We start from the raw sequence: 21,086 nt of genomic DNA, 5'->3' as shown, positions 1-21,086 counted from the left end.
ATCAGCGTAGTAAGATGCTATAGAGTCACTACTTGTCTTCTCTGTGTTGTACAGCCTTCCCTGTGCCCCCCCTGCATTATGTGTGCTAATTGTAATGCCCCTTATTCCCCTTCTCTCCCCTTTCCCACCCATCCTCCCCAGTCCCTTTCCCTTTGGTAACTGTTAGTCCATTCTTGGGTTCTGTGAGTCTGCCACTGTTTTGTTCCTTCAGTTTTTGCTTTGTTCTTATACTCCATGGGTCTTGTTCCTTTTGGGCCTCCTTGCTGCCAGTGGGGGAGCATGCAGCCATGTTCCAGTCAATGGGACATAAGCTGGGGGATATATCCACTTCTAGACCCTGCCATGGCATGTCCTGACGACCTCTTACTTGTTCTCTTCTATTCCTCTCTGCCTTTGGAGAATACCAGCGCCCCTTAAAACCCAGGATGGTGAATCCACAAGAGAAGAGTGGCCTGGATCCTAGAATTGGCACTTGGAGAAGTGCTTAAAATTATGACATGAACCAGTAGTAAACACTCATTAAATTAAGCCACTGAGAGGTTGAGGCTTATTTGTTACTTCAGCCTTCAGAGACCTCATGCTTGTCTTCACTCTCAGTTCATCTCCAAGACCACAGTGACTTCCAGCATATCTTCCACTGAGTCAAGTCCCAACCTTTTACATGTGGGGTGTCTGTATTCCAGTTTGGCAAGCAGTGTCCTAGTTTAGACCTCTTGCTCTTCCTTTCACTCTTGAAAGTGCTCTAGATTGGAATGTTTCATTACCTTCTTCATAGGCTAACACATACCAAACAGCACCACACAGATCACGTACAGCTGCTGTGACTTGGAGAAGGGGTGAGAGACACAAGGTGCATCAGCCCAGCCAAACACAGAGACCGCCTTCCGGGGAGGGAGCACGGGACCTCAGGGAGAAGCTGGTTTGCATTCAGGAGAGCCTCTGCTTGCTAGGATTCCTAGACTGCAGGCTGGCCAGCTTGCTTGGCAGTCTGGCTGACACTAGGAGGGGGCCGTTCTCCAAAAGCTCAGGCCCTGGCCAGAGTTTGTTTTTCATGTCCCAGCACTAGGGATGGACAGCTCGGGCTTGGTACCAGGGACATCTGTCTCCTCTGTTCCAGGACCCCGTCACAATCAGTCCTGGCCACAGGGGGGCTCAGGGGACTGTGCTGTGCTTGGCTGACTGAGAAGGTTGATCCATAGCACTTTCTATCTAATAGATCTGCAAAAGCCCTAGAAAGGGATTAGGAGGCACATGACCAAATCCCACTAGGGGGGCAAACGTGTGCACAGGCTGGCTGCAGGAAGGAGTCTGTCTCCCACAGCAGCTTGTCTCTCTCTTGACTAGACAATAAAGCCACCCAGAGGGTGAATGCATCCACCCAAGATAAATACCCTCACCCCAGTTGTCTCTTTTTTCCTTGGCCTTTGAAAAACAACCCATGTTGGCATGCAATGTGAAGGCTGTGCTTCTGAGTCATCAGTCATACCCCAAAGTGGCATGAAATTGCAACTTTTACGAGTGCTTGAGAGGCAAAAAAATAAACCACAGCAAATATTTGACTGATCCAATTATAAATCTCCCCCACTTCTTGGCAGAGATCAAGGAGGAATGGTAATTAGGATAGCTTAGAGTTTCCAGAGGAACTTGGAGGAGCGAGCGGAGGAGGCTGGACCATTGAGCAGGGCCTGTCACCTTCCCAGAAGGGGAAGCATTCACAGGCAGGGAGATGCTTCTGGAAGGCACGCCAGTACACACCTGCCAAGGAGGGCAAGGTTAAAGACAGACTCATCACCCTTCAGGAAGATGTTATTACTGGGTCCAGGACCCTGGGAAGGGGGAAAGTAACTTTATTGCTATTTGGAAGGTCTGCTTGCTGAGGGTTGACATGGACGGGAAAAGCAATAAACGCTGACATTTCCCACGGACGGCCTGCCGCTCCCGCGCTCGGCGCTGGCAGTGTCCCTGGCCTCCCAGTGTCTGATGTTGATTCCGCCTCAGATGGCAGGGCATGCTCAGCAGTTGGTAGGACCGCAGGGACGCAGCATGTGTGACTGAGGGCTGCTTGAAGCCACATTACCACGGGGTCTCCGGCTGCATCCACTGATGACTGGTGGCGGTGGGTCACTCATGGGGGCCTGTTCATCTCTTTCCGCCTCCAGCCAGGCCTGTGGCAAAGTGCGCCTGGCTGATTCCCTATTGAAGCTCAGCACAATTTCTTTTCTCTCCTTCAAAGAGGCTGAGTGTTAAGCCAAGCGCGGAGGGATGACAGGGCAGGGCTGAGCTCCAGTGGGCTGGTTTCCCTTAGCATGGCCCTGCCTGTCCCATTCAGAACTCCCTGCTCACTTCCTACCTATAGTGTTTGAGTTACTTAACAAGATGCCAGTTGGCCAACTAGATGCCAGCTGTGGGCACTGCTGGGGCCACTCTTCCACTGGCTGTGAAGACGAGCCCAGGCTTCCCGGCAGGAAACAGCACCTGTATCCATGCACTGTTACAGGGTATTGGGCCCAGCTCCACAGGTAGGGATCAGGCAGGCTGATCTCAGAACCAAATGGGGTTTCCTAAAATAAGGAGTGGGGGAGAATACACCTACATGGGTGGAATTCTTGCTTCTTTCAGTACATATCCTCTTGCTAGGGTGGAAAATAAAAAATAAGTAGAGTCAATTTTTTTTCTGGGCACTTACCATGTGCCAGGCATCACGGCAATGGTGACATATATTTTATCGTGTTTCATCCTTCCAGAAACCCTATTCTTATCCCCATTTCTCAGGAGAGGAGTAAAGTGACACATCCAGTGCCAATGACCATGGTTGGTGGCCAAGAGGACTTGAATTTGGATTTGCACGAGTCTTAACAGCACTGGGAAATCATGTCAAGATTTGCAAGAACCTGGTTGCAGCTGCCAGCATATCTGGTGGCAGGCCTAGTTTGTAAGTCTCCTAAAGATGCTGCTGAGCAGAGAAGGGGGAGGACAGCAGGGCTCAGCAGTGCTTGGGTCTGACTTGAGCAGAAGCAAGTTGGGAACCTGAGGACACGGAGATGTCCCACTGGGGTAGATGGAAGAGAATGCCAGGAAAGGTCTGCATGGCTCTGCTGGGTGTTGGCTGTACCTGGTCTATGAGTTCCTTTTGCTCAGTTCCAAGCTTACCTCTCCTTGCATTCCAGCCCCATGGCTCTTCTCTGTCCCCGGAACATGCTAAATTCACCCCAGCCCCAGGGCCTTTGCATGAGCCGTTCCCTCTGCCTGGCCTTCTCTTCCTCCTAATCTTCCCACAGCTGCATGTTTCTTGTCCATCCTGCCTCTGCCTAAACATCATGACCTTAGTTATGCATCCCTGACCACTCCTTCTAAATGCCTCCACCACTTCTCCTTCCTTCTATCCTCAGCAAAAACTCATTGATCTTTGAAAAAAAAGTTGTCACTTATCTACTAATTTATAGTTCATCTCCCTTTTCTTAGACACAAACTTCTTAAGAGTGGGAGAGTTATCTGTTTTACTCAGCACAGCATCCCCTGTGCCTAGAGCAGTGCCTTGCACATAGTAGATAGATACTTCAGCAAAGATCTTGATGGAAGAATGAGAGACATTTATACTCAAAGGAAACAGTACCTGGAGTGAAGCCTGTATCAACACAGTGATCTCAGGTAATACAACTCCTGAGAGGATGTAACTTCTTCGAGAAAAGTTTTTCAGAAATTTTAGTAAACACTGAGCAGTTTTCCTGTACTTCTGTTTGCTAACTGCTCAGATGCTACTACAAAAGTTAACATTTCATGAGGCCATGGTTCTAAGTGATTGACATGTACCATCTTATTTAAAGCTAGTTATAGCCCTATTGAGTACAAATCATTATCCCCGCTTTCCATATGAGAAAACTGATGCACAGAGAGGTTCTGTAACTTGCTCAGGCTTTGGCAAGTGGTGGTGCTGGGGTCACACACACACAGCCGGCTTCTGAGAGCATGCCCTCACCCTACGGCACCACTGGCTGCTCAAAATGCCGAGCGAGCCGGCAGCTGGGGCCTGGTGGTGGCCAGCCTCGCTCACTTGGAGGGCGATTCTGGTTTTATTCTCCCACCCCTGGGAAGGAGAAGGTGTCTGTGACGTGATGGCTCCTCAAGTAGCCTGCAGAGCTTCCAGCAGAAGCAGGACTGTGAACAGCGTCAGAATTCGGACATAAGCCTTGTTTCATTGTTTGGATCCCATTTCTTTGGCTCAGAGTATCTCTTTCTGCTTGTTAAGTTACAGCAGTAAGACAAAGACTGGGGTGCCTGCGGTTCAGGGGCCACCCTGCCCATGTGTGACGAGATGGAGCATTTCACTGATCTCTGTGGGGGAAAACAGTCCTTTAACATTGCTTAAGAGCAGAAAGTAAGAAACCAAGGAAAGTGGGCATGGGTGGGACTCTTCTGGAAGAGACAAAGGATTTTTTGGCTCCTGTAAGTAGGGAGGGAGTCAGAGAGAGGTAAAGGGAGTAGCAGAGCGGAACAGCAAGGTGTCAGGGGCCACCCAGACCACAGCAAGGCCTCTTCCTGTGGCCCCCTCCCACACTCCCGAATCTAAGGGAAAAGCCAAGGGAAATTGTGAAGATCTTTGACGAGCTAAATTTCTTATGTAAACCAGCAAAAGGAGATAGCACCTTTCCTGGACGTTACAGGGCAGGAAAGTGATGGCAAAGAGAGACAGGAGAACCTAGCCACAGGAACTCAGCAATGGACCACGGGGTGCAGATACCCTTAGCCCAGTCTTAACTAGGCAGGGAGCTGACATCTGGTTTTACTTGAAACGCCTACAGTTCTCCAGATTTGGGTTCACAGGTAAGGAAGATCTGAAGCACAGCTTGCAAGTCTGTGTCTTGCCTAGGCTTTTTGTTATAGGAGGAAATGAATGTAAAAACATTGGTTTAGTCAACAAATATTGAACCTACAATGTGCCTGGGTACACAGCAGTGAATCACATATGGACAAGGTTCCTGCCCTTCAGGGGTTAACACTGCTGTAGGAATCAGAGCGTCAGGGGAGTGACAGGGCTACAAATAAGAAAGACAGCAAAGCAAAGACAACCAGAGGGCCCAACAGCAAGTGAGGTGACAGACCAACGAGTCTATATATCCACAACTGGAAATCTGCTCAGTGCTAACAGGAATGAGCCACTGATACACACAACATGGGTGAACTTCACTGACATTATGCTGAGTCAAGAAGCGGGATACAAGAGAACACAGGATTCCCTGTTTATGATACTATAGGGAAGACGAATCTTATGTCCAGTGATAGAAAGCAGGCCATGGTGGGCTGGGATGAGGTGGGTGAGGGCACAGGGGAGCCTTTGTGGAGGGGGGTGGCAGCATTCTATATCATGACTGTGGTGCCCACACAGATACAGTTTTCAGGTTTTAGGAATCAAAACTGTACACTTCAAATGTGTGCCTTGGAGGTCCTGTAAATTATACTTAATTAAGTTGCTTTAAGACACATAAAGTAGGGTGTGAGGGTAAAGTAGTAGCCAGTTTTAGATTCCCTTGTCAGGAAAGAGCTCACTGAGGGCCTGGTGTTTGGGCAGAGCCCTGGAAACAAGCAAGGGAGGCGCCACATGAGTATCTGGGGGATATTCCAGGAAAGACAGAGCAGCAAATGCAAAAGCTCCGAGACAGAGTGAGCCTGGCATGATGGGGGAGAGGCAGCGGGCAGTGCAGGGGACTCAGGGGGAAAGGATGAACTCGCTGGCCAGCCAGCCCAGAGGGGACTGCAGGCCACGTAACTCATGCTCTGTTGGACGTTTGCTGAGCACCTACCATGGACAAGCACGGCTCTGAGAGCTGGACCCGCAGCAGGGGACCAAGCTTTGCCTTCTAGCGCTGCCATTCTAGGGCAATTTCAGATTCTCCTTCTACTGTGCAGGGAGGCTTGCAGAAGGTTTGCAGAGACCGAAAGCTCTGACAAGCAGTTAGAAAGGATGAGACCAGAGCCTTTATTTCTAATAAAAGATTTTCCAGCCTGGTGTGCTCACTCACTGTGCCTGGTTCCCGGGTGGGCCCTCTGGGCTTGGCGGTGGCTTTGGTGGTTTGCTAGATGAAGATAAGCAGATGAGGGGTCCTGCCAAGTCCTCCTTGCCCACCCCCCAGCTAAACATCGAGCCTAAAATTGTGGTTTTCAGTCCAAGGGAGTATGTTTTGAATTCCTCTGGTGTGGGAGGGGGGGAACAGGTAAAAGGAATGGAGAATGCCCAGAAAGGATGAATTATCACTACTAAAGGGTAAGTTACCACCATCACCATTGTGATGGTGAGCACCCCAGCACCCCTGCTTCTCAGAGCTCTTTCAGAGTGGGATTTCCAAGAGAAACTGGGATAATGCTTAAGCAGTGAGGCCAGTCCAGGGCAAGGCAGGGAGCAGACATTCCCTGGTGGTGGCCCTTCCTGGGAACTCTTAGGGGGGCTTAATGCCGGCGCCCACTAGCCTTACACGGGCAGGGTCGGCTCTGCCTCACCCACTGCTGCAGCTCCTTGACACGTGGCATGCAGAAGGTGCTCAATTAATGCTGGGGAATCCAACAATCTGGTCTGCTTCTGGCAGAATGATTTATCTATCTGCAGGCAAGGTATCCTTGGGAGGTCATTAACCATCTCACAGGAACTTTTTGAGAACAGGAAGAAAACAAGTGACAACCATTAAGTCCTGATTTCCCATTTTTAAAACTTTCCCTCAGTACATAAAAGCGTGTGCTCCCAGCTGCTAGGGCAACTCAGAGCTTTGTGGAATTTGGCCACTTTTCCTTTATTTAACATGTGTTCCTATCTGGGCTGTGTACATGGTTGTAAATCTGCAACAACTCAACATGGGGTCCTGGCTATTCGACCTCCAGAGGGGATGACCTCCTTGGCACCTCTGGCCTTGTCAGAGCCAGTCCTGAAAGGACAAGCTTTGCCCTCATTGGTGAGTGATGGCTAAAGAAAAGCACAGTTTCTAAACAGGACAATCGTCATGTGAAGCTTCGACACAGCCCACACAACAAGGCTATCTTCATTGCCCTCTGCTTGGAAAGATCTTTCCTTTTCTTTCCTTTCTCTTTACCTGCTTGACTTGCCTTCCAAGAGTCATCTTGGGTAGCATATCCTCCAGGAAGCTGCCCTAAAATGCTGCACAGGGTAGGACTGGTGCCTACTTTTATGCTTTTAAACCTTCTGCAACCAACTCTTCAGTAATAATACTAGTTAACATTTGATTAGTCTGCAAGGGACAGGAACAAACTCTGTAAATGAGACATGGCACTGGGCCCAGGAAAGATACAACAGAACAGCGCTGGCAGGCGGCACACTGTCCACCCCTGTCCCATCCCATGGAGAGCTGTGCTTGGGCCAGACCCAGGTGGATGCACCATGCACTGTGCCCCAGGAAAGGCACCCTTATCCTCTGCCACCTGACACATTCACAAAAGGATTGAGAGGGCACAGGAGCCACTTGACCCAAATGGAAGACCCTGATCTTTGTAATCTGGATGAGTCTTGAGAAGGACCAGCTAAACCTCGGTCTGTATACCAGCAGTGGTTTCTGCCAGAGGCCTTGCCATTCTCCCTGCAGAGACTGTTGGTTGCTAGGTTACCTGTGAATGCGCCGTAAGGGTTGTAGACCAGTCACATTGATCGGCTGATCTCCATAGGGTGCTACTATTTTCTAGGCATTATCTCACTTATTCTCACAACAACTTGTTGAGGTGCAGTCCTCATTTCACAGATGGTGACACTGGATCTAGAGAGACTTGTTCATAAACATTCAGCTACTTCACAGCAGAGACACTATTCAAGCCCAGACCAGGCTGACTGTAGGCGGCCAGTTTCTCCTCTTCTGCCCAGCACCGCACCTCCTGGCCCTCCCTACGTGGTGCTGCCATTGTTCCTTAACTTGTCAGGTCCTCAGTTCCTCAGAGGTGAGGCCAATGCCTTTCATCTCTGTATCCACAGCACAGACACGGAGTGAATATTTGTTGAGCACATGAATGGATTGATTTCATATTTCTTCTTCCCACAAGATCATGTCCCCATCATGCTGCCTTTTGATCTAACTGTGGAGAAGGGTGGGAAGTGTTGCTCTGAACACCAAGTGGACCACAGTGTAGGGGTCAAGTCCAGTGAAATTGATGAACATTTCAAGGCTAATCCAAGATGCACAAAAGCTCTGCCGGGATGCCAGAAGAACGGAGGTTTTACCTCTCAGTGCCTTGCTGATGTGATTTCTTCTTTTCCTGCACACCCCCATCTAATTGTCTTTAGCCAGTGGTTTATCAGAAATGTCACATTTGGCTCCCTGCCCTCCCAAGATCAATAGGATAGTCTTATGTGGGCTGGTTGGGAAATAAATCAAATACATCATTGAGGAGAGGGAGTAAGCTAGGAAGGTGTCCAGTCCCAAAGTGACTTCCAGAGCACCACAGAGGAAGCAAATCACAGACACTGTCTGGCTTCTCTCAAAGTGTGGCCTGAACCTTTCATCAGACGGCAATGTGACCTTGGAAAATTCCTTCAACTCTCTGCGTCTCCACTTAATAATCCCTGAGATGGGCAGAATAAAAGTATCTATCTCTGAAGCACTCAATCAGTATCAGCTCTTCTTGCAGCCATTACTGCCATTATGAAAGTCTGATATACTGTAAATCCTTTGTAAAGTGATTCCATGCTTAAGAATTCATCATAAAGAAATTATTTAAAAAACAGATGAACATATACCTGCAAAGATGTTTACTATGGAATGGTTATAATATTCAAAAAGGGAGATTAGTTAAAAATTTTTTTAAATCTGTAGAATGGCCTATTTTTGAGGCATTTAAAATGAGTTTGTGGAAGAAGATTCAGATTTAGCAAGTTGTTCCCTACCTATCATTATGTAAAGAATCGGGGTAAAACAGTATACATATGGCATGTTCCTCTATTTGTAAAAATGATTACTATATGTGAACAGGAAACTGTCCGGAAAATACACTAAAAATGTTAATGTATTGTTTTCCTGTCATGATCATATATTGTTTTCATAATGAGAAAAACACAAATAAAGGTTATCTTTAAGAAAACAACTGAAATTTTTTTTTTTTTGGGGGGGTGCTTGTGTGGCTTGCATATGGATGTTTTGAAAAACATGGTGATAATAGCTTATAACCATTTCTATGTGCCAGCACTGTTCTATGTGCTTTATAAAGATTACCTCATTTAAATCTCACGACAATGTTGTGAATGTATAATATTATTATCTCCATTTTACAGATGCAGTAACTGAGATATGGAGGATCTGAGTGACTTGCCCAAGGTCACACAGCTTGGAAGTAGTGAAGGCTGAAATTCAAGGTCAGGCAATCGGTCTGTGCATGTTATTATGCTCATACCTGTCTATGTTTGGAACAGCTGCACAGACATGCCAAAGAATGTTTATTTAGACTTTATTTTCATTTGTGTATTTGTGTATTTATTATTTAAAAAATTATATTTAAATCCCCACACTGACTTGATATATATAATAGGATCTAGTTATCTGAGGATACTTGAAATTAAGAAAAGGCCACTTAAAATGAATGCTCTTATCAAATGGGAAAATGGCTGATTAGGACTTTATCTTGAAAAATTGAAGTCTAATTATGAACACATTTTATTAATCTCATACTTAGGAAAATTTAGGTTATATCTGCAGCTGTGTGAGACTGTTAGCATGGGCACTGAGTTTTCATATGTAGGCAAAAATGTGACACTGAACATTTCATTGTCTCTCAGCCTCATCAATTGTAAAACACATCCTGTTTTCAGAGATGTCAAAGCATGAGCATTGTGTGCATCTTAGAATGGATGAGTTCTTGAAAACGACAGAGCATCACTTTAGTTTCACTGGGGCAACACAATCAGAAGGGACATCTCTGTAAACATATTGGGTGTCTTTGTCAAATTTTCCAGGACCTCTCTGCGTTATTATAATCATCCTCTTGGAAGTGCCCATCTTGTCACCTTCTCTGTTATTTCTTTCTGCTGCCGTATTTAATGGCATAACCTCATCAGCTCCACATTTATGCAGCTCCCCCTGGCACTTCAAAGCTGATCTCCAGCCCACTTTCATTGACTTAATGAAACTCCTGCTTTGGGCACGAGCTGTGATTTTACTCCAGCAATGACTATGTTTATATTGTACTGCAGGATGCTCCTGGAAGCAACTGCCCCCTAGACAGAAGAAGTAGGAGGTGCCTGACTGCTGCATCTTGTACATACAAGCTTTGTGACCCCTATTCTTTCTCAGTGTTTCCATGTGTGAGATGGGGCTGCCCCTACTGCCTACTTCATAGGGTTGTTGAGAGGATGAAATACCTCATGTGAAACAGCCTTTGGCACATGGTAGCCCTCAACCAATGTTGTCTACCAATATTACATCCAGTGTTCAAAGGGGAAGGATCTCTGAAATGAGAACATTTTTATCAGTGATCTGATGATTGATGAATATTTTTGTCTTATAAAAACTTTTGCTTCCTATAAAACATCCTTACTAAGAGGGGCTTCAGGTAACATTTTAAAAGTCATTAAGTTTTGTGAAGATCTAGGAATAAAGCTTTTCCTAACAACTCCGAATACAGATTTGATCGACTGTAATGCTGTGATGTGTTAGGGAGCTTAAAGATCTGCACTGGGCTTTCTTTGAAAGCATGCTGATGTGTGTCTGCTAAGATAAAATTGTATAAGCAACTGCACACTGAAGGGTCCTGTTCAACCGAATGCCAGGCAGAGCAGGGGTACAAATTTGTGCCAGGATGTTAAACAAGGAGTGCAATTTCAGATGAACATGTAACATGTCGCATAATAGTGACTTCTTTTTTTTTTTGAATAAAGAGAGTTTCAAAGCTTATTTTAAGCTTGGGGTACAACCTCTGTACTTCTGTATCTAAGTAGATACAGAAGGGATGTGAGTAGTTGTTAAATATTCTAAGTGATTTAGCTTCAAAACAATTATTTTCTATTGCTCCCCTTACAAGCTTTGTGGATCGATTTAAAATGAAGAATAGCCAGAGCCAGTAAGGGAAAGGGTTAAAGAAAATACTGTTGCTATTTGCAACCACTTCTGTATGTTCATTGTGATTTTTTCAAAACTGTGCAAAAAAACAAGTACATAAATAACTTGTATCTTGACAGTGGTATAAGATTGTGGTCATCATTTATATCCTCTCAATGCTTGTTCTACTTGAAATAGATTCAAGCTTATCACAGATTCACTTCCCTTAGAGATTACAAAAATTAAGAAAAGTATGAAGAATATGGTAACAAATACCCACATTTCAACCACTCAAATAAATGTTACCGATTGACCCTATTTATTTCCAGTCTTTGTGTGTGTGTGTGTGTGTGTGTGTGTGCGTTGGAGATAGGGAGAGGGCTTGCCTTACCTTTAATGTTTTATCATTGATGAAAACAAGTACTTTCTAAACTAATTTTCCATCTTGTTCTCCTCATTCCTAAAGTTGCCCATACTCATAAGTTTAGTGTCTATCTATCTATATATATACACACACACAATTAATAAACATACTATGTAGAGATTAACATAATAATAAATATGGATTTGAACTATAAACTATATTTGTGCCAATAAAACTTTCACTTACCATTTTATATATGAGGTTCTATATAAAATTTCACTTGAAGATAAATGTCTTTGCCTCAAAAAATTGCCAACTCCTGAATTACAGCACCTCAGAAATTCTACTCAGTTTAAATACGTGACTTGGTGGTGTCCCCTCTCACTCATCCCTGCTTTGTCGGCCTCTGTCTTTCTCTGAGTTCCAGGTACTCAAGTCTTGAGAAACATTTACAATGTTCTCCTATGCACCCAATTCAATACATTAGGTCCTTTATAAAACTCAAGTTTCTTAGAGTTCTCCTTAGCTCTGCTTGGTGGCCGTCCAGAAGGACACCTATGATTTAGGTGGCACTTTTGGTTCCTGTTAGGATCCCTCCAGATAATCACAAGGGGTGTGTCCACAGCAAGACCTTTCCAACAGCACTATGAATCCAATATGAAAGAAAACAAGGCTATTTGATTTCATGAAATCTTTCTTTAAACCTCAAGCTCTTTTGGGAAGGAAGAGTCGGAAAAACATGTCTGAAAATATGCCTCCCTGCAAAAGTGAAATGAGATTACTATGTGACGGGATATGCAAGCTGACAGTCTAACCCTGGTACTCATTTCCACACTAAGCTCAGAACACAGCTCCATGGAAAGAGTCCAGGGAGAGACCACCTGACTGGTTAGTGGGCACTGAGAAGGTACAGACAGAGTGGCACGGCGACAGAACCAGTGTACGCAGAACGCTCCAGCATCCCAGTGTCCTAGGGATCCAGTTGGTTCCATCTCTAAATGCAACTGTGCAGTTGACTTACTTGAGCAAGAAAGAGGGGCACAAGGAAAGAACAGTTCACTTTCCGAGAAGGCTCTAAATTGGAAAGGGATGAACCTGAGCCGGCAAAAGCTAACACCACTAATCACCATCTATAAATTTGCTTTCAAAAAATGCCATTTAAGGGAATTCTGCTGATGAGGACAAACAGGAATGTTTGCTCAGCTTTTTTTTTATCTTGGTCTACTCATGCTCAATTTGCCATATTTGCATTTATTCAGTATAATCATGGGGCAATCTGTGGTCTCTTTAATAATTCCCTTCTATCATTTACATGTTTGATGTGTGGATAGTTTTGTTTCCCATCACAGACACATTGCAGTGTGAAGCACTAGGGGTTGCTTCTATTTTAGCACCATTCAATCCCTAATACTTCCCTCTAATCTACCTGCTGGAGCTGTAAACCCACCCTCCGCTCCCAAGTTGCTTCTGGAAGTCACTGGGCTCATGGCTCCATCAGTGTGAGTGATGAAATAGGCATTTTTAATATTTGCTAAACAGCACCATGGAGAAGGTGAAGTCTTGGCAGGGCTGCCAAGCGGTAACTGCATCTTGTTGTTTCAGGTTGATCATGTACCTAATTTGCCGATTATTGACTTGTTCTCACAAAGGATTTTACTTGGCTTGACATATCAGTAGCAATCACTGATGAACTGTCAAGCAAACTTGCTCACTGCCTTAACCACCCAAGATTCTGACTTGCAGCAACCGCCTGAGATTTCCTTTGATGCCCTGCACTGTAGCCAGGTCAGATTATTGATGTTTTTTTAAGTCTGATCTGGTTCCTTTCTAGAACCAGGGTTGAGCAAGTCTGACAAAGTTTGTAGGATTTTAAACATTTGGCAAGATGTATTTTTTTTTTTGTCTAGGTCTTAAAAAAACCTAATGCAGGTTGTAAAAATGCTGCATTTAAAAAGCAATATGATATCTACCTTTCAAATTGACAAAGACTAAACCATGAGAATACTCATTTTATACAAGTGTTCAAGTAAATAAAACAGGCACTTGCTGCTGTTGGGTGTAGTGGTGTAGGGAGAGTGATGCCCACTTCAGAAGGACAATTTCAATCTGGATAAAATCCTTAAGGGTTTATTCTCAGGAAAAGAATGAAGGATGTACACAAAGACTAGCCATGAGGATAGGTATCCCAAAACTTTACTGTAAGTCATTAGGCCTTTTCATTGATGTGTATGGTGCTCCTCCTTGCAGGGACATCAGAGAATCATGCTACCTGCCCACTGAAGTTTAGGCTATGACTTGTCTTGGTCTATGTGAGAAAGGTTTAAATGATACGTGTCACTTCCAAGCAGAAGTCTTTAGGGATTGGTGTGCACTCCCCATCTTCCCCTTCCTTTGCTACGGGGAACTACTCATGCTCCTGACAGTGGAAGCTCCACAGGTCTGTGTCCTTGAACGAGGTTCATTGCATGAAGTCTTCTTTAACCCAACATGAACATATGATGTAGAGTTTCCCGACCTTAGCTCTGTCAGCATTGGGGCTGGGTTACTGTTTGTTGGTGAGGACTGTGCTGTGTGTGCTTAGCAGAATCCCCAGTCTCTACCCACAAGCTGCCAGGAGCAACTCCTTCCCAGTGTGACAACTGCAGTCTTCCCAGACATTGCCAAATGTCTCCGAGGTGGGGGCAGAGCTGCTCCTGGTTGAGAATCACTGACATAGAGTAAATAATAAATAGCTTCTGTTGTTTTAAGCCACTAGATGCTGAGGGTTTTTTTCCTCCTGCAACTGGTATATTGCATTACAGTAAAAACATACATAAACATTTAGCAAATGCTTCAAATTATGGGTGTTTTCAACTTCCTTTTGTTTCTCTGTGTTTTTAAAATTTGTTTAAAACAAAACAGTTTGTTTTTTCTTAAGGAGAAAAGAGTCTTGAAAATTAATTTTATTTTGAAAAGTTATATTTACATAACTGCTTATCTATGTGTCCAGTATTTGCTAGGGCCATGCAGAATTTCTTAATATAATGAAACACTTGTATACAATATCTTCTATGGTGCTTTAGTTTACACGGTGTTTTACATGCTACTTTTGTTGTTGTGGTACAGTTACAACAACACTGTGAGCCAGGTAACACAGGTAGATAAGGCAAATGAGGCTAAAAGAGGTTAAGGGACATGTTCAAGGTCACCTGGTTAGTATGTAGCAGGGTCCCCATTCTTAGTTCTCCCTCCTTTTCCAGGACTTACCCCCCTATGCACATTGCCTCTCTATCTCCATAAAAAGCCATTTTCAAAAAGTCATCTGGGACAGACTCTGATTCTTGGGAAATTTAAGCAGGTAAGAAAGGATTCTCCTCTGTATTTAATGTCTTTGGACAAGGATACTAAACCCTGTAGGCTCTTGGTCAGAACATGATACTCAATAAAATTTAAGCATAGCCATTTCATGCAACACAGCCAATGGAATATCATATTTTTCCCCCTCCTCACTCTTTCTCTCTCTCTCTCCAGCTTAAGTGAGTCACCTTGGCTAGACTGCCAATCTCTATAGAACTTATGTTCCTTGATAGGATATGCCAACAGAAATGAGAAATTCTATAATGGTTTTGGATGTGAGTTAGCCACCTATCCCTGCGAGGAGCTAAGCATCGTCTCCTCGAGGAAATGTAGCTCATCAAATGGACATGGATGCATGTAATGACAGCGAGGGAATGTGAGAATGTATAAACAGTCGGTTTTTTCTTTCTTTTTTTAAGAAGTGCCTCTATATCATACCTGTCTTATGCATTTCTAAGCATCTGCACTGGGTCTCACTTACTTGACCTGACCCTACAACATACGCTAAACTCCCACATTGGCAGCTGGACTGCAACCCTCAGTGCACATCAGCCCATGCCTATTCATTTTCCTTCTCTTGAAATGTGATGGGGTGGTCCCTGGAGTGGAGCTATTTTGAGAGGATGATCACTAGAACAATCACCGGCTTGGCAGGAGATGGACAGTGTGTTGTAGCCTCAAGAGAAAAAAAGACATTGTCATTGAGGGTTTGAGTCCTGAATGTCAGAACAGCAGGGAAACTGGGTAGAGTATGTTTCTGCATGCTGTCCACTACCACTCAGTTACAGAGTTATCTACCTGACCTGCCATGATGATTGGCTTTTCCATGATACTGGCTGCTCAGAGCATGCAAGGGGTGGGGGACAACAGTGCTTGGGAACAATGTCAGGAGGAAGCACTTTTTCCCAGCAAAGCTCCATGCATCCACCCGGCTGACAGGAAAGTTATGCTCAGCTGTGCCTGGAGGCAGGTTCATATTAACTCGGACAATGCCAATAAGCAGGTTTTGCCACAGTAAATCCCGCATTATGCTACAGTGGAATCAGTGGAGCCTGAAGGCCAAGGAGACCACCTCACAACTGCATAATTTCCTAGAGCGGCACCCTGCCAAGTGACCAGAAGTTACAGAAATGCCTCAGGGGCTGAGCTGAATTCCTCTCTCTCCTCCTGAGAATCTCTTTGAAGAGCAGATATGCTATTTCTATCAGGGTTTCTGCTTGATCAGGGGTGAGGTTAACTCACCTCTGGGTAATCAGTGCCTAGATCAATAAATATTTTCCTGGATGGATAGACAGAGGACTTATTGATCACTTTACATATTGGTCCCTCTAGAATGGACTGTGTGTGGTAATAAAAACGTATGCAGCTCTCCCTGCTCAAAAAAGAAGTCCCTTTAGTCTCTTATGTTGATCCTTTCAGGTTGTTAAGATGGGACTGCAAGTAAGTTTCATCTTGAGAGCCAATACTGGTCAATTGGAAGAGGCTGCCATGAAGGTCCTATTAGAGGCATTTATGCAGTGAGCTCAGTGAGGAAAAACTTCAGTCATTAATTAGCAACGTCTGCTGCGAGCTAAATACAAAGAAATGGTGGCCCAACTGTTTTGCATCTGCCAACAAGTTTAAAGCTTTAAATTTTTCCAATTGAACTTTCTAGATGAATACCTTTCCAACACATTTTCAAGTCAGCTTTGACTGGATATAACGGGTAGTCAAGGATATTTTCTTTCCTTTGGTGTATTTTCCTAATGTACTTCTTCATGTACTTGCTGGATTTGAAAGCAAATGAGGTGAGAAAGCCCTACTTGGTTCTCCTCAGGATATACAATTCATATTGGAAAAGAAGACCAAGCCAGGTGGGTGTTAATTTATCCCAAGTGATGTATATAATAAAATCTCTATCAGGACAAATTAAATAAAGGAGGGATGAGAGGAAAAACAAGGATATCCACAAGGTAATCTAATCTTTTCATTCCCAACACTGGGGCAATTTCACTTTCACAATGCCAAGAACTTCCCAAGGAATTTAGTACAGCAAAGAACAGAGAAGCCACAGAGAAATGGCTGCTGAATTTTGGTGAATGTTACATCACTTTTTTCATATATAGTGGGATGTCTATATTTGTTTAACAAATTAACCCAATAACCAGGATGTGCCCAAGAATTAACCTTCAGGTCCTGCCAAAAGGACTTTACCAGCTAGGGATGTTACCTTTTTTTTTTGAGGTACAATTCATATAAGCTTCATCACGTTACAACTCAGTAATTTTTAGTATATTTAGTTTATTTCACTATGTTGTGCAACCATCGTGTTATGTTATTTCAGAGCATTTACGTCGCCCATACTCATTAGCAGTCAGTCCACTTCCCTCTTCCTCCACACCTGGCAAGCACTCATCTCCTGTTTTCATAGATTTGCTTATTCTGGACAATATACATGGAATCCTATCCTATGCCATGGAATCTTATCCTATGTGGCCTTTGTATCTGGCTTTTTTGACTTAGCATCCATGTTGTAGCAGCTAACAATACTTCATTCCTTTTTATGTTTGAATAATATTTCACTGTATAGATACATCTCATTTTATTTATTCATTCATTAGTTCATGGACATTTAGGTTTCCACTTTTTGGTTATTATGAATAATGCCATGAACATTACACTTTTATGAGAAATAATGTTTTTTCCATGGGTATAGAGCTAGAAGTGGAATTGCTGGCCATATGGTAATTCTATGTTTAACTTTCTGAAGAACTCAAGCTCTTTTTCTCAGGAGCTGTGCCATTTTACATTTTTTACCAACAACATAGATAACTACTTGCCAGTGTACCAATGTTCCAATTTCTCCATATCTGTCACACTTGTTATTGTCCGTCCATCCTTTATTATAGTCATCCTGGTGGGTGCAAAGTGCTATTTTTGTTTTTAACTTGTGGTTATAATGAGTGTGGTCATACCTGGGCATGAGATGGTGGAAGTCCCCTTCTTATGTAAACACCAAAGAGAGCATCCTTCCCGAGGGAGATGTTGAACTTTAAGAACTGGGGTTGACTGATGTGAATCTGTGACCTCCAAAATACGCCTGGTGGGACTTCTTGGGTCACTCGCCGACCAACTTCTGCTTCACCACTGTCTATGCTGCTGTTTCTCAGTGACCAGGGCCCTGAAAACAGACATTGACATCAAGACAGTGGCGTGGACACATTAGATACCTCTACATTTTTGTTTATTTACATGCCAGGAGGTAAAAAAAAAAAATAAGATTAAGCCCATAGGAAGTTTCTCTTTAAGTCATAGTTTAAAAATAACAAGCTAAGAAACTCATATTCCAGGACATTTGAAATATTGGTACAATGCTTTCTACAACTTCTGAGAATACTCTTTGTTGATCAAATAGAATGGGAGCTGGAGTCTCGTAAGTACATGTAAAGCTTCCAACATCTCTGAATATGACTGGGATATAAAAATTGTCAGTAGGGGAGGGGAGAGTGATATTAATTTGGCATCAGATTTTATTCATGCAGCCTTTAATTATTTCTTCCAGCCACAAACAAGTCCAATATACTTTGACATTTTCATAAATTAAAAAAAAGCAACAGTGAACAAAAATCAGTCCAAAGTAAATAAAATAACAATAGAAAATGGAGACTTGATCTCAGGCTGCCCTAATATCAGGGATGGCTCCTTCCTTAAGGTAGAAGGATGGTTCTAAGCACCACGCAGAAGTGATGCCTTCCCATGGTGACTGAATGCATCTCTGTTGCATTATTTGAAATTGCTGATACAGAAAACATTGGTGGATCACATTCAACATCCTTCATAACTTTAATAATGTGAGTTCCAGAAATACCTATTTTTAAAGAGGATTTCTTAATAACAATGAACCAGCCAATGCCTCCTACACTTCTGAAGGTGATTTTCTTTGCAAACACAGAATTAAGGGAAAGCTGCAGTTAGTAGTAGTTGCCCAGGAAAAGCAAGTTAATTGATCTGTCAGTCTTATTTTCTTTATCTCTAAAATGGGAATAAAACCTACTTGGAACCTAGTCACTTGTGATTCCTTCAAATGGATTCTGAACTTGAAAGAAAATACAAAATCAAAATCTCCTATCTTCTTGAGGATTCTAACCAACTGAAAATAAAATACAGAAAGAACCAAATAAATCTTTGTTGTGAGGGTCTCTTTTATTTCTGGGGTCCTTTCGCTTTTCAACTGATCACTTTGGTGGCTTGTGGATCAGAAAATGTCTCCAGTTTGGTGGGCAAAGAATGGGAGACAAGCTCCCCTCTGCATTCTGTAATGGACAGACTTTTCTGAAAATATTTATCTATATTTGGCCACTATACATTGCAAAAGGTCAGGAGAGATTGTAAGATTGCTGAAGCCTGGCATGAAAGGTTAGTGAAGCTGTCTGATTCAGCAAACCTGGCTCTCTAATGATCTAGCCACTGTATCAAGATAAGACTCATAAATATCCTGGATGCCAGTTTTTCCATCTGTAAAATGGAGACGGTGACATTTGTGGGTCTCAGAAGGTTCTCCATACCTAAATTATAAAGAAAACCAGAGTGATTTGAAGGTATTAATTTTTTTTTCCTGTTTCTTCTTTAAAAATAGAGAAGATGGTTCCTTTTTTACTTAGCTCAATAGTGGATCAAATAAATAGCTGACAGCAGTTTAAAATAAAGAATGAGAAAGACTGGTTTAGACCAGAAGAAACTCTTGACTTCTAGAATAATAAGGAATAGGCTCCCAAGGGAAGTTTGTAAGTTCCTTTACAATATATCATTAAGAGGAAAAGAAACAATGAGTAAGTCTTGAGTGGGTCCCGTCTTTAGATGGTGACTAGAGGTTTACTTAAGCGTTTCTATGTCAGCTAATGGACATGGACTACTTCCCAGTAAGGGAGGAATATGCATACATGTAAGAGCAGAGACTCTGGGCTGAGACCGCCTTGCTTCAAATCCCAGCTTTGCTACTTGCTAAATATATCAATTCTTTGGGCCTCAGTTCCCTCATCTGTATGGTTGGGACACTATTATTATTTATTTCATAGGGTTCTTATGAGGATTTAATGAGCTAACACATGCAAAGCACTTGGAATAAGTTTTGGCACAAAATAACTACTAAATAAAAATTATCTATCATTTTTATCTGTAAGGCTCTAAGCCTATATAGAGTGTCGTTTGCTTTGCCGAAATAATGTCATGTCCAGGGGAAACACTTGTTACCACCAGTTGATCAGAAGCTCTGATTATTATAATTTGAAAACTAATTTGTACTTAAAATGCTGCTTTTGACAGACTACCCTCTCCCCTCCAAATTAAGGCCTTTTGGGGGGAGAGATATAGGCAAAAGGACTCAGTCAGGGAGGTAGTGAAAAACAGCCATGAGGAAAACAGTTTAGGGGCCTCTGATAGAGACCAAAAGTAACCCCAGCAATCAGAGTGTGGTAACAAGTTAAAGAAATGCATTAAAAATAAGAGAATTTAGAAGAGATTATTCATTTTTAAACTTAAGATGGGCTTTCCTTCATGTCTGCTGGGCTTAAAGGGGTTGCTGGGTTAATGACAGGATATGAAAGAGAAGCAGGAAATCAGCCCCATGAGCCTGTTCATCTACTGCTGAAACCTGAGCAGACTTTGATAATGTCAAGCCAAACGAGGATGCTGGTGATATGCGGGAGAGTCAGCTTGCAGGGCTTTTTGCTCTGGAGAAATTCAGACAAGGAGCCTCTGGCTCCCCGTTCTTATAGTAGCGGGATCCCTCTTCTTTACTAGATGCAACTTCAGCACACTGCCTTCAGTAAGTTAGCTGCTGCCACCGGGGGATGGTCGGGGGATGGTAGGGCCACCAGGCTGCCTTCTCAGTGGTCCTACCTCCCTTAAGTGCTCCCTTCCTTTGTGTCCCATCTACTGGATAATGAAGTACAGGTTTTGCAGCCAGACAGAGCCGGGTTTAAATCTTGACTCTGGTTCTTTCTTGCTGTGTGACTTCCAGCAATTTACTTAACCTCTCTTGGCCCCCATTCTTTTTCTGTAAAATGGGAATAACAGAACTATCCCAGAGGGTGGGAGTAACAAATGGAAATACACAAAGAAGGGCTTAGTAGAGTGCCTAGCACATAAGAAGAGCAAAATAAATGCTAACTAGCTGCGTTTAATAAAACAAAAGAATGAAAACTGTATGGGAAAGCATCTAGCTTTCTTTTCAGAGTAAAGGACTTTCTAAAAGAAAAAACATTGTGTGTATATGTGAAACATATGTATGTGTATATGTATATATATGTATTAGTCTACCAATCCAGAGAGAGGAGAGTCTAATTCTTCTGGAATAGTTTTAACTATGGGAACAAATTTAAATTGGGAGTCAG

The 21,086-nt window shown here is 43.3% G+C and overlaps 1 protein-coding gene across 12 annotated transcripts in view; it reads right to left on the bottom strand.

The window, feature by feature from the left end:
* TENM2 (teneurin transmembrane protein 2) overlaps positions 1 to 21,086 on the bottom strand; it is a 1,165,071-nt gene that overhangs the window by 175,581 nt on the left and 968,404 nt on the right. For all 12 annotated transcript variants that reach the window (XM_057491503.1, XM_036884772.2, XM_036884776.2 and 9 more), the window contains one exon: positions 17,670 to 17,875. In XM_057491503.1, the coding sequence (XP_057347486.1) occupies positions 17,670 to 17,875 (206 nt within the window). The remainder of the gene's footprint in view (positions 1 to 17,669; positions 17,876 to 21,086) is intronic.

This window comes from Manis pentadactyla, chromosome 2, assembly GCF_030020395.1.
Source record: "Manis pentadactyla isolate mManPen7 chromosome 2, mManPen7.hap1, whole genome shotgun sequence".
Taxonomy (NCBI): domain Eukaryota; kingdom Metazoa; phylum Chordata; class Mammalia; order Pholidota; family Manidae; genus Manis; species Manis pentadactyla.
Note: the sequence above shows the minus strand (reverse complement) of the source record. Positions and strands in the feature narration are given on the sequence as shown.